At 50.6% G+C, this 14,524-nt stretch overlaps 1 protein-coding gene across 2 annotated transcripts in view; it reads left to right on the top strand.

Moving 5' to 3' along the window:
- polk (polymerase (DNA directed) kappa) overlaps positions 1 to 5,917 on the top strand; it is a 171,245-nt gene extending 165,328 nt beyond the window's left edge. For both annotated transcript variants that reach the window (XM_072516053.1, XM_072516054.1), the window contains one exon: positions 5,309 to 5,917. In XM_072516053.1, coding sequence (XP_072372154.1) covers positions 5,309 to 5,393 — 85 coding nt within the window. In that variant the 3' untranslated portion in view covers positions 5,394 to 5,917. The remainder of the gene's footprint in view (positions 1 to 5,308) is intronic.
- The last annotated feature ends 8,607 nt before the right edge of the window (positions 5,918 to 14,524 follow it).

The following is a 14,524-nucleotide window of genomic DNA, read 5'->3' as shown; positions in this document are numbered from 1 at the left end:
GCATGGTAGCACAAGTGGCTAGCACTGTGACTTCACAGCGCCAGGGTCCCAGGTTCGATTCCCCGTTGGGTCACTGTCTCTGCGGAGTCTGCACGTTCTCCCCGTGTCTGCATGGGTTTCCTCCGGGTGCTCCGGTTTCCTCCCACAGTCCAAAGACGTGCAGGTTAGGTGGATTGGCCATGATAAATTGCCCATAATGATGAAAAAGGTTAGGAGGGGTTATTGGGTTACGGGGATAGGGTGGAAGTGTGGGCTTAAATGGGTCAGTGCAGACTCGATGAGCCGAATGGCCTCCTTCTGCACTGTATGTTCTATGTTCTAGCACGGTAAGAGAAGTGAGCTTACTTAACTGTTCCATTTCAAAGGTGAATTTGAATGCAGGATGGAGCCCATTAAGATGTGTAAGGAACACAAAGGTAGTAGTAGCACGAGTGGTTCTGTCCACGAAGGGGATGCTGCTGTCAAGCCGAAAAGACACACTCTACCCATCATACAAGTGAATAAATGTGGCATATGAGTTTCAGTGCAAATGTGATGCCAAGTTTGTAGGCAGTACATCCCAAAGACTGATGGGTCATATCAAACAGCACGTCCCTTCAGCTGTTCATAACAGGCAAAGTATTGATCATACCCAACCAGCCCGTGCAAGCAAAACTTAAAACACCGTGGCTAACACTAGATGTAATTCTGTGATTGGACAGCATCTGCTGAACAATCCTGATTGTGCGAAGAATTACACTGAAAGCAAGTTTAGATTATCAGTCAGGCTTGTAGTGTGGCTCACATATGCATGCTAGAAGCCACATATCTTTACACACACAGCCCTCTCCTTTGCAGACAGAAGAAGCATGTTTATACATTGCGCATTTTCCAAATAAATGAAAGCTTGGGGGACAACCATTCCTTGGTTCATTCCCCATTGCAATGTCTTGATCAATCTGAGTCAACCTACCTGGTTTGATTTTGAGCAAAAGCTTGGCAATTAACTGTTGCTTGTTGCATTCTCCATGGCAATACCTCTACCAATCAGAGTTGTATTGCCAAGCAATCAATACTCTCTTCTCATGCAATATGCACTGTTGTTCCTGCTACTAGTTAGTTTATCTTGATAACTGTCCTGATGAGTGCCAGGCAAAAAGCTTTGATAGTTTGGCTGCGATTCTCCCAAAAGATTTCTGTGGAAGCGAGCGGGAACTTCCGCGAGCTTCCTGCGCTCGGCCCAGCGAGGCCGGCAACACTACTCAACGTTAATTGGTCCACTTAACGATGCGTCTCGCCATAAATGAAGGCTCGCCAGGACAGCGATTGCCAGCACCCTCCAGCCCCCCGCTAAGCAAGGTCGAGCAGCACTTAAACATCACGTGCACAACCAACCCCATTCAGTTCGTAGCCATGGCGCTGAGACAACTGGGCCCAAGGTTTGGAGACGCTGACCTTGGGAGACTCCTAGATGCGGTGGAGTCCAGGAGGGATATCCTGTTCCCCGGGTGTCCCAGCGGGTGAGTCACATGGCAGCCAGTGCCGCCTGGGATGAAGTGACAGCGTGACGAGGAGGATTGGGCTCCAGTGCCGCAAGAAGGTCCAATGACCTACACTGGGCAGCACGTGTGAGTTGACATTCCCCCGCTACACCCCCCCATCCCCCCGCGCACGTGCGTGACTAGCCCCCTGCCACCCCATCCTCCCTTCACCCCAACCTTGCAGGGATCGTCGCATGCCGCAGAGGTGAGGATCCACTTGGCCCCATCCAGGTGGACTGTCACACATGAGTTGTTATTGTCATACACACTGACCCATACCTCCCACTGACTACGTGTTCATTTTCCCACAGGTCCCCCAGCCGATGGCACTGGCCCGTCCAGCGTGGCCCCCTCCCCTGCCTGCCATGAGTCCACATCGGATGAGAGCTCTGAGGATGCCACAATCAACGCGTCACAGGTGTCACCCCCACCCTCCACCAGGGCAGATATAGGCACCTTGGTGGGAACGTTAGTGGACAGGCTTCGGTGGCACAATCTGGTGAGCACCACACAGTCTCTGATGCACATCAGGTGGAGGTAGCAACGCCCAGGCGAGACAGCAGTCTGAAGGCTGCTGCATCCCAGGTCGAAGCTGGGTCCCAACCAGATGCTGAACCTCTGGAACAGGTTTACCTGGAGCTGATGGAGGCATTACGAAGCAGCCGGGACATCCAGAGGGAGATGTCAGCGACATTCCATAGCTGATTGGAGGAGTCCCAGAGGTTACGAGCGAGGAGGCAAAGTGGTCAGCACTGCTGTCTCAGCTCCAGGGACCCGGGCTCAATTCCGGCCTTGGGTGACTGTCTGTGTGGAGTTGGCACTTTCTCCCTGTGTCTGCGTGGGTTGCCTCTGGGTGCTCTGGCTTCCTCCCACAGTCTAAAGAAATGCAGGTTAGGTGGATTGGCCATGCTAATTGCCCCTTAGTGTCCAAAAGTTAGGTTGGGTTCGGGGATAGGGTGGAGGCATGGGCTTAGGTAGAGCGCTCTTTCCAAGGGCCGTGCAGGCTCAAAGAGCTGAATGGCCTCCTTCTGCACTGTAGGGATTCTATGATCTATGTCGCCAGCAATGTGTGGCATCGAGGCCAACACTGCTAGGGTGGCGACCACAGTGGAGAGCCTGGTGTACAAGGACGGCAGCATGAGTGAAGGTGTCCAAGACGTTGCGCAGTAGGTGATGGCCATGGCTGAGGTCCTCAGTAGACTGTCCGACTCGATGGGAGACGTGACCAAGTACCAGGCTGACCTTGATGAGGTGCTGTGGGATATGTCCCGCTCTCAGATAGGAATCGCTGAGGTGCTGCGGAGTTTGTCCCAGTCACAGGTGGGCATTGGCGAGTCACTGCAGAGCATGGTTCAATCACTGACCAGAATCGCTCAGGGCGTTGACATCATGGTGCAGACATTGGGGAGCCGCCAGGGTTGGCAGAGCCAGATGATAAGGGGCAGCCGGGGCTCAAACCAGCTGCCCATCCATCCCGAGGTGAACCCCAGGTCCCTCTGGGCACCAACCAGGAGGGGGGCGTTGGATGACAACCCAGACCCAGCCTATGGACTGGTGATGGTGTCCACCAGCTCCCCTGAATTCCACCCCTCTGATGAGACCGCATCTCACAGCCAGCACCTGGAACAGGGTGTCACGGCTAAGCATGTGTCGCCGACAAGTGCGTCGGGGCCTTCCAGCCCCAGAGCCTCTTGAGGATACATGTCTGAGGTGCCGAAGGCCACAGGATGTGGTAAGCAGCTGGCTGCCTCATGCAGCAGTAGAGCAAGGAAGGTCAAGCACATCGAGTATCACTGAGTGGGGTGGGGGACGAAGGTAGTTGGGGCGTAAGGAGTGGAGTGTGTGTTGCGGGGAGAGGGCTTTGGGGGGGAAAGGGAGGGAGATTGGGGATAGTGGGGCGGCACCATCAGGATAGTGGGCAGTGATGTACACTTGTACGAGGAATATTAAAATACCCTCACCACAACCAGTGTGCTCTTTATTCCGCAATGCGGGCCGACCACCAATCCCATGCCCCCCACCACCACCCAACATGTCCTGCTCACACACACCACGGTCATGAGACTGGAGCCCATCCCTTGGATGATCAAATGTTGGCTGTTGTGTCTGTGGTGCTGCCTCCCGCAGTGTTCAAGCACCGAGTCCATGCATCAGTGTGTAATTGGGATGCTAGGCAATGAGCCCTACATGCCACGCCCACCCACGGGATCACTCCCCCCCCCCCCCACCCCCCTCCAACTTCCACCACCCTGCAGGCCCACCCAGCCACGATACCCACAGCCCACCATGGTGGCCAACCTCCAACCGGGGCTGCACCCCTCAGTTGCTCCACCCTACCCAAGCAAAGGGGCAGAGCCCAGTGCCCCTGGGCGCACTGCCTGTAGGCAAAGATGGCTGCTACCCTCCTTGGCTCCCCGCAGCAGCCCATCCTCCAGTCACGTTTTTCAAAAGGTGTACTAATCGGCGCCAGTGTGAGCACTTGCTAGGGAGGCCGCTGAACAATGGGAAGCTCTTAGATGTGGGGTGGCTCCCGTTATTTGTATGGAAATAGGGCTTGTGGTAATAATTGGTTATTGGTTCCTCTCCACGCTACGATGGGATCCCGATTTCACCTACGTAGCAGGCCGGTTCCACCGCAAACGGTTTGGTGCCTGGCTCGGTTTGTGTTTTCCGCCTCGCCCTCTATTCACCAGCCTCATTCAGCTTGAGCGAGAGAGCAACAAAGCCGGAGAATCGCACCCAATGTCTTTTTTTTCAGCAATACTCGAGTAAGGAAGGATTGTTCTTGGTTGCAAGTTTCAGATGAAGAGAAATGTAAATATTCTTACGGAAACTTTTTTTCTATGAATATGATCTAAGACTGTTGGAAAGTAGCCTGAGAAGTGATATGTGGGTCACAGTTGGCTGCAATACCAAAGATGAACTTACTTAATTTCTAAAAGTTAGCAGATGGAGAGACCCTTTTATAAAAATCTGCTAAGTTTATTCTTGGTGTTCCTGCTGATTGAGTGAGACCCATGCATCACAAGTCAAAGACACTCGCACAATATAAAACGTGTTTTCTAATCGCTGGATGATGTGCACGTGTGTTCCGGGGCTTAACTGTCTGTGAAGAAACATCTGATTTCATGATTTATGGCTCACTGAACCTGGGCACGGTTAGAAATTTGCTATACAAAGAAATGTGACAGAAATTAAACCTGGCTGTTGTCTTCTCCTTTACCTCTAACCTCACTAATCCTGATCTGTTGGGTAGGTAATCAGTTTTTATCCTTCCATCACTACCCTCAAACTAAACGTTCAGAAGAAAACATCACCTTTCCATTCCATTCACCCATGTGTAAATCCTAACAAACTGAGGAGTCACCTGAACTTAATTCTTACTGTTTGGTTATTTGCACAAGAATTATTTGGGGCAGCACGGTAGCATTCTGGAAAGCACAATTGCTTCACAGCTCCAGGTCCCAGGTTCGATTCCAGCTTGGGTCACTGTCTGTGCGGAGTCTGCACATCCTCCCCGTGTGTGTGTGGGTTTCCTCCGGGTGCTCCGGTTTCCTCCCACAGTCCAAAGATGTGCAGGTTAGGTGGATTGGCCATGATAAATTGCCCATAGTGTCCAAAATTGCCCTTAGTGTTGGGTGGGGTTATGGGGATAGGGTGGAGATGTTGACCTTGGGTAGGGTGCTCTTTCCAAGAGCCGGTGCAGACTTGATGGGCCAAATGGCCTCCTTCTGCACTGTGAATTCTATGATAATCTATGATTAATTTCTTTCTAAATTTGTTTTCAGGATTGGATCCACAGCCCAGCAGCCAACAACCAAGAAAGCACGATGTTCTGGTTCCAAAAACACCATTGATAGATTTTTAAAATAAATAAGCTAATAAAACAAATTGTTGATTTTATATTACCGAGAACTGATAGTGTTTTAAGGCACAGTGTACAGTACATGCTTTAAAGCACTTTGATTATATATTTAGTATATTCTACTCAACCAGTGATCTTTGCTTTTATCAATTTGTTGAAGAATTGTTCCACAGATATCTAAGCCACTCAATTTAGATGAGTAAGATATAACTATTACAGGCAATATATAATTATTTTTATGGACTAAATTGAAATAAATATGGAATCATGAAATGCACTTTTCTACTAAGTGCAATAGATATTTTGATGTCAAAATCATAATTCGGACACTTTTAAAAATCCTGTAAGGTACAAAAAGAATTTTAGAAGACTTTATTTTATATTAATATATTTTGTTAGCTCATTAAGTTTGTGTAGAAAGATTACTATTCATATCTTTATAATATATTTCTGAAAAGGCACACAACTATAAACAAGTGTTGTGCTATATATATATATATAAAAAAATAAAGTATTTCTTTCAGGTTCTTGATTGATGTGGTGGCATTTGGTTTTGTCCAGTTTCACAAAAATACTTGTGTTAAAAACAAAAAATGGTGGAAATACTTGGCAGGTTAGACAGCATCTGAGGGGAGAAATAGAGTTAACTTTTCAAGTCAGGATGAACTTTCATCAGAACTGGTTTTAAGCTAGTGGGAGCAGGGAGGGGTCAGGAAGCATAAAAGAGGTCTGTGTTAGGGTTGAGGGCAGGGGAGATTAAATAACAAAAGATGTCATGATACAACAGCCAAAGAGAGTGGTAATGGGTATGGTAAAGAAAAAAATGAAGATGAAGATCGCAGAAGGTAGAAATATTGTTTTTATTATTTGCAGCTTTTAACTACATGGCATTCATCCTGGTAAGAATCGCAACGGTATAATTTGAAGAGCATGGGAAGAGAAAAGGAGCAGGTTGCCTTTCAGCTGGGGAATTTGTCAGGTCAGGAGGCTGGATTACAGAAGAGATGTTCATTAAGATTATGGGGCTAAGACAGCAGAACTAAAATGCTAACCTAAAAAACTAAATTTCCCTCCCATTAATCGTGTGTTAATCTTTCCAGTGAATAGTCCACAGATTTTATGCAGGAATATGGGACCCAAGGATAATTTCTTTGGTTTGAAGCTTTTTTTAAAAAATTGAATTTTCTTGTGTGCAACCCGACATTTTATGATGCCACTGTGCATTTTGATTGCAGGAATAGCCTATCAATAGATCAGTGTTTCTTGGCATGACTACACTTACACTTGGAATAACATGGATCTGAGGATTGAGGAAATTAGCTTGGTTTGTGGGGATTAGTTGAAACTGGGAATAAATGGGTGCTTTGCTTTCCAGTTGGGATCGTGATCACTGTGCTAGGGAAGGATCAAAAGTTGGACAGACCTGTTCAAAATGGGGATGATATGTGTTCTCATGAGTAAGCGCAGCAAACCTTTGGAATTATGAGACTAGTTTTAGTCTTTGTAATGTTCCACTCCACAGTTCAGAATAGTTAAATCTGGGAGCACAGCGAGAATATATGGAGGAGGATGCTTTCTGGCCACAGCCACTTCAGCAGTTGTCTGTCACGAAGCATTGGAATTTGCAGGTGATGTTTGGTAAACATGCTTTATGATCTTGAATTGACCTGTGCATTTTGCTATAGGTGATATTATGCCAACAAAAACAGCATAATGAAACACCCCAATACACTTTATCTGTACCAGACATCGTCGGTCTTGTTTTACAGTTCTGTGTCTGCAGATGGTGCTGCAAATTTGGGGCGGCATTCGCAAAGTGTTGACTCCGATGTCGAATTCATGGACATTCACGACAGCAAAACTGGCACCACACCTGGACTGATTCTGCTACTGTTGAGGAGCTAGCACCGGCTCCACGTGGAATACAATCGATTCTAATGAGAAACGGTGCCGGATTTGCCGATTTCACGATTGACAAGCTGCAGCCGCATATACACACTTCACTCCCCACACACCATCTCAGCCAACAAGGTGGCAGCTAGGAGAGCAACCTCAATGTTCGTGGACGCAGAACTTGAGACCCTCTGGGCGCTGTGGAGGAGAGGAGGATGACCCTGTACCCCCCGGCCCGGGAAGGTGGCTGCCAGCTGGCGCTGTTTGCCGTGCATGGGCGCAGGTGGCAGAGGCGGTTAGCACCGTGGGCAAAGTTGTCCCTACCGGCCAGCAGTGCCGCAAAAAAATGCACTGAGTGGCTGAACAGAAGGCCGTGGTTGGCGACCCAGAGGAAAGGGAGGTTGCAGAGGTGGAGTTCAGTTGCAGGCAAGCAAGTGAGACCCTGCTTAGTTGCGGTTCCCCATCACGTGTGTCAATGTCCCCCCTTCTCCCCCCCCCCCCCCCCAAACCTCGTCCCCACACCACTCTCATCCCCACACCATTCTCACCCTCACACTACCCCAACCTCCCCCCCCCCCCCCCCAGTCTAGTCATGCGTCTTGTCTTGTGTCTTGCAGGGCCTGCTGGTGATGAGCAGGTCCATCAGGTGCCCCCCGCCCAGCCAGTGCCACAACCGTAGGCGCCCCCTTGAGTCGAGCAGCTCGGATGGCAGGGACTACATGAGGGATTGTAGGCGAGCATCCAGTACCTGCAGGTGCAGTTGGCGGAGTCTAACTGCGTGCAACAGCAGGAGGTGGTGCACCCAAGCCAACACTGCACGGATGGCGGCCATGATGGGGGCATGGGGCGGGGGGGGGGGGGGCGGAACGGTTTTGGCTATGGATCAGCATGTCCCAGTCCTGGGGCATTCTGTGCGGGGGCTGCTTAAAGCCCAGGGCAGGGTTGCTGTCTCACAGGCCACGATGTGCCAGAGCCACGTGGTCATTGCAACGGCGCTCTTGAGCATGGCCCAGTCACAGCAGGCCATGGCTGCGAACGTAAATGGCATTGCCCAGGCACTGGCCGACGTAGCCCAGAGACAGGTAGCCCAGTCCCAGAGGGAGATGAAGCAGTCACTGGCTGATGTGACACAAACCCAGAAGGTGGTGGCATAGTCCCAGATAGAGACGGTCCACTCCCTGTGCCCCATGGCCATGAGCGTGTGGACCCTGGTCGAGACCAGAGCAGGCCTCCAGGATTGGCAGTGCCAGGTGGCGGGGGAGCCTCAGGGAACCGTGTGATAGAATGGCCAGCTCACATACAGGGATCACCCAGGTGGATGGTGCAAAGTGCTACCGTGGGCATGAATCAGACATTGTCAGACGATGTGGAGCACGAGAGCTCATCGCAGAGCGGGTTGTCGTCATCCTCCACCCCATGGACCAGACCTGCTGTTCCTGCCAACCCAGGGCCCACACCCCGTAGTGTGGCAGGTATGTATCACTGAGGGGGTTACAGGTGGTGGGGTGGCCGGTGGGGAGTGAGTGGGTGGGATGTGGTGTCTGTGCCCCACCCCCCCCCCCACCCCCCCACAACCCAAGTTGGTGAACCTGGAGGCGATCAGAGCATCCTACGCACAAGTTGAGTGGCCTCCTGTGCCCCATAACCTGCCCATCCTCGCCCTCCCTCGCATCCTCCTCATAAGGCGAGGCCTGATGTTCTACCCCCTCCTCCAGCACATCGCCACTCTGCTGCGCGATGTTGTGGAGGACGCAGCAGACCGCCATGATGTGGGCAACCCTCTTGCGTCGTAGTGGAAGTACCTGAACTGCATTTTCAGGAGGCCAAAACACTGCTCGATCACATTCCTGGCTGTTGTAGTGGGTCTCGGCACCGGTCTGTGGCATCATCAGCTATGACTGCAGTGGATAACCCCTGTCACCCAGGAGCCAACCCCCCAGCCGGGGGGGGGGGTATCTCAAACATGTCAGGAATCGTCGAGTGTGCCAGGATAAAGGCATCGGGCACACTGCCCGGGTATCGGCGCAGAAGTGAATGATGCGCAGCTGATGATCACATATCAGCTGCACGTTCATTGAGTGGAACCCCTTTCGGTTGGTGTAGAGCAGCCTGTCATCTGCAGGTGCTTGTAGGGGGACATGCATCCCGTCGATCACCCCCTTGACCCGGGGAATCCCATCGATGGTGGCGAACCCCGCTACCCGGGCATCCTGGTGGGCTCGGTCCATATTGAAATTGAGGCGCCTGGGCATATTGGGCCTCCATGATGACGCAGATGCACCTGTGCACCGAGGTCTGAGAGATTCCGGACAGGTCCCCACTCGGCGCCTGGAAGGATGTGGCATAAAGGTTCAGGCGACCGTCACCTTGACCCCCCATGCTCCTGTGGTGCCAGGTGTGCCATCATCTGGCAGATATGTCGCACTGTCTCTCTGCTCAGACGAAGTCTTCGGCCTGCCCGGTCCACACAAGGCGCTTCCTTGGCACCTCTTCTTCCTTGTCCTGTTGGAGGCTGGCTTTCCATCCTGGGCGGCTGCCACCTGTTCCTCTGCTGCCTGCTCCGCTGATGCACACTTCTCTGCTGCAACCTCCTTCTCCTCAAGAAACTCCAGCTCGTACAACCGCAGGGCATTCCCCAGGCTGCAGCAACTAGCAGGAAGGCTCCCATTGCTGGTTGAATTCCAAATCCATTGTCTGCAGGGGGTGGAAGGCCGACATCATAGAATTTACAGTGCAGAAGGAGGCCATTCGGCCCATCGAGTCTGCACCGGCTCTTTGAAAGAGCACCCTATCCAAGGTCAACACCTCCACCCTATCCCCACAACCCAGCAACCCCACCCAACACTAAGGGCAATTTGGACACTAAGGGCAATTTATCACGGCCAATCCACCTAACCTGCACATCTTTGGACTGTGGGAGGAAACCGGAGCACCCGGAGGAAACCCACGCACACACGGGGAGGATGTGCAGATTCCGCACGTCGGTGACCCAAGCCGGAATCGAACCTGGGACCCTGGAGCTGTGAAGCAATTGTGCTATCCACAATGCTAGCGTGCTGCCCCACATGTTATCATGGTGCATAACCCCGTGCCCAACCGGGTTCAACGGGCTACATGGTGGCCCCAGTTGGCACTGCGGGCTCTACCCCCACTTTTCTCTCTTTCCCCCCCCCCCCCCACACCCCTGGCCTTGTCGGCGGCAGGCACCAGAAGCAGGCAGGCTTCTGGCTCTGGTGCCTGTCCCTGATGCCAGGAGTACTGTCGGCTGGTACTGCCCTTGTCAGGGGTACACTCGGCGGCTCCCGTCCCGCACCCCTGTAGAGGCTACTGTGGGCACTGCCCTGGGTGTGCCCTGGCGGGTGGCGGCCGGGTGGAGGGGATATGGCAGAGGGTGGAGTGTGGGGCTTGGGGGACCTAAACGGCTGGTGTCACTCTGCAGAGCCAGGGACTAAAGTGGGTGCGCAGCAAGATGGCTGACTTGCAGGCTGCGCTATTGGTGGTTTGTGGCTGGATGCCGCCGCAGTCCCGTGGGGGTGTCACTCGGCCTGTTCACCCGTCACCCCCCCCCCCGGGCCCTGGCAGCCCACAGTAGCTCCTCTCTGTGTCCATAAGACACGGGAGCAGTATTAGGCCACTCGGCCCATCGACTCTGCACCGCCATTCAATCATGACTGTAATTTTCTTAGCCCCATTCTCCTGCCTTCTCCCCATAACCCCTGATCCCCTTATTAATCAAGAACCTATCTATCTCTGTCTAAAAGACACTCAGTGATGTGGCCTCCACAGCATTCTGCGGCAAAGAGTTCCACAGATTCCCCACCCTCTGGCTGAAGAAATTCCTCCTCATCTCTGTTTTAAAGGATCATCCCTTTAGTCTGATATGGTGTCCTCTGGTTCTAGTTTTTCCTACAAGTGGAAACATCCTCTCCACATCCACTCTATCCAGGCCTCACAGTATCCTGTAAGTTTCAATAAGATCTCACCTCATCCTTCTAAACTCCGAGTACAGACCCAGTATAACCGTTCCTCATACAAAATGTTCTCCCTTCCAGGGATCATTCTTGTGAACCTCCTCTGGACCCCATCCATCCTTCTTTAGATATGGGGCCCAAAACTGCTCACAATACTCCAAATGGGGTCTGACCAGAGCCTTGTACAGCCTCAGCAGTACATCCCTGGTCTTGTATGCTAGCCCTCTCGACATGAATGCTAACATTGCAGTTGCCGCCTTAACTGCCGACTGAACCTGCACGTTAACCTTAAGAGAATCATGACCAAGATTTCCCAAGCATTTCCCCATTTAGTAAATAGTCTATGCTTAAATTCCTCCTTCCAAAGTGCATAACCTCAACCACAGATTTGAGCCAGGGAGGTGGGATGGAAATTTTCGGAAAAGGGAGAAGGAGATTAAGACACTAAAAGATTTGTTTCTTCGGGGTCAGTTTGCAGGATTGAAGGAGCTGGAAGCGAAGTATGGGCTGTGTTGCCAATTTACACCAGAGACGCCAATAATATTGCTCTTTTTAACTGGATACTGATATGACAGTTATTAGTGATGAAGTTGCTTTTCAGAGTCACCAGGTATCAAATGATACCACCACAAGGTTTTACCGGATATTGATCAAAGACCAAACAACTAGTTAGTTATTTCAAGTTCAATGATAGTTTATTTACACAGCAGAATTACTTTGACATGCAACATAAAACACTTCAAGCTAAATTACACCAACACTATAACAACCTGTACTTAACTTCAGGCACCCGGATTTATGCAGAGGAACAAGGCCTTTGTTCGGATCTTGCGTGGCTGGGTCTGGAGAAGTGACTTCGATTCTGCTGGGCTCATCCGTCTGGTAGCGATCGTTGGTCTTGAACTTGTCTTCTGGTCGTGATGCTACACTTGTTTTTAGGCGTAGGCGGGGCCAAGAGAGACTGAGCACATGGCAGTGTCTCTCTTTATCCTTCTGGGGTTTCGCGCTCTTTTGGCCGGTCCTTATCTTTGGACCCAATAATTCGGGAGGCTTCGATTACTGCCTTCGATTTTGGCCAATAAAGGGGCGGGTGCCTTGATGGCGGGGCATGTCCTGAGCGGTCATTGACCTTGGCGTTTTGGGCTCCCTGAGCAAAGGGATTGTCGCCGATGAGTCTGTTTCTGTATCTGTTACCTGAGTACAGGTCTTTTGTTCTGGGGAAGTGGGCCATTAGAATGCAAAGTAGCTCGGGGTTTCGATAGAGTCTAGTTAACTGAGTTGCCAATATACATAAGCTCTGAGCGTCTGAGTCCCGGGTTGACCATATTTCCCGGGATCCTTTGTAAGTGGCCATCCCAGATGGCTACAACCCATCCTTTTGATCCTGAACGCGAAGCGTGGTGGATCACACTGTTGATCCTCATCCGTCCTTGGTGCGCCGGTTACCCTTGGCCAAGGACAGGTTCTACACTACTCTGTCCTATGTTTTTGGAGCATTTACCTAATTATATCAACACATCTTAAATTCATAAACTCTAAGGGGCCACTATAAAACATTTAATCATTACACATTTAACTTATTTACACAAGGGAACCTCTAACTATCATTACCTAAGCTACTCTCAAGCTGCTGGCAAATATCAAAAAGGAACTTATGTACAATATAAAATTTTAAAGAAATAAACAGCAGCCTCACATCTCTACTTAATCTATTCCAGTCATAGAAGAAGTTCAATCATTTTATTTTGTCACTGAAAAAGGTTTAAAAGGTTTGTTGGATTCCAAGGAAAGTGGCTCGGAGTGTGTATATCAGGGAGCGGGAGGCTCTCCTTCGCCATTTGCGGAGTCTTAAGTGTCTGAACGACACTGCAGAGTATTGCTATTACCAAAAGGGCTTCTCCTGTATAGGAAAGGGTATACCATTTTACAATGTTTTTGCACCATGTGGGGGTATCAGTGTTTATTTTCATGTGAGGTGTGGTGTCCGGGCTAGGCGTCTCATATTGTATGGTCATGTCTGGGGCCAGTGTGGTGTGAGGTACAAAAGCTGTCAACGCGTGCAGTTGTAGGAGTCCAGCGATGATCACAATGGAGGTCTTCAGTCCTGTCTTCATCTTGTCTTTTTGTTCTTCGTATATTCCTGAGGGTGCAGCATCATGTTATTATCGTTGGTTACCATCTTGTTTTGTTTGTCTTTCTCTCTTCAACTTCAATTACCCATTAGAATCGTCACCACGTGTGACTCCCTCATTTTTCTTTTTGAAATAACCATTTTAGAGACAAGACATCCGGAAAAAAAAATGTTGTTTGAGTGCAAGGAATCCCGCAGCTTGTGACCGATGCCGTGAGTGGGCGGACAATTTCTCGTCCAGGGTTCAGAGGTTGTTCACATATAGCAGCAAATGTGTAACAACCATGTGTGTCAAACATGTAAATAGCAGTTAGGGTAGCGACCAAAGAGTCGCAGAAGGTAAAGAGTTGAGTGTCCAGGCTGTGGCAAAAGGCATTCTTTAAACCACACTAAAGAGCAGATAAGGGGAAACAAAGACCTGCCAAGGACAGTAAGGAGTATAAAAAAACCAATCCAGATTTCTTGAAGTGATCGAAGCATGTGGTGTGTGTGGGCTGCGGCAGGGCAAGAATGGGTGGGATTCTCCGTGACGGCTGTTGCTCCATTACCCGAGCTTGGCTGACCGGATGCATTGGGGGTCCTCAGGCAGGGCCGGGATTAGTGCCGTTACTCCCTACCTGGGTGACCGAATGAGCGGAAAGAATTTGTAACATATTGGTCATCGGGCAGTAAATGGCATCAGCAGAGTAACCATGACTATCAAGAAATTTTGTAACTGGCCGACATTAATTAAAACCATGTAGCAATAAGAAAGAAAAAAAGCGTGCAGATTCCATCAGGAAATAGGACACCGTAATTCACATGCGGTTCCTTTTTCTCATCATCTGGACACCTCAGGGTTCCGTATCAAAAAGCGGCGCGAAAGGGTTACCGTAACAGGAGTCTGAGTCATCACCATCTCCCGGTTGCCAAACTCGTGTCTGTTGTTTCTGTGCCGTGGCCACGTGGGCCGTCATGGGATCCGAATAGTCATTCCTTTCTAATCGACAAGAGTTGTCGCGGTGCCAATGGGGGGTTCGTTTGTCATGAGTGGCGGTAGCTGCAATGGGCACATTTCTGTTGTCAGGCGGTGGTGGTTGCTCTGGCTGTGGCAGTGAAAGGGGGTACAGGGGGCCAAACATGTCGTGGTACAGGGGCTGTCGCT

This window comes from Scyliorhinus torazame, chromosome 9, assembly GCF_047496885.1.
Source record: "Scyliorhinus torazame isolate Kashiwa2021f chromosome 9, sScyTor2.1, whole genome shotgun sequence".
Classification (NCBI taxonomy): domain Eukaryota; kingdom Metazoa; phylum Chordata; class Chondrichthyes; order Carcharhiniformes; family Scyliorhinidae; genus Scyliorhinus; species Scyliorhinus torazame.
This window is presented reverse-complemented; position numbering and strand designations above follow the sequence as displayed.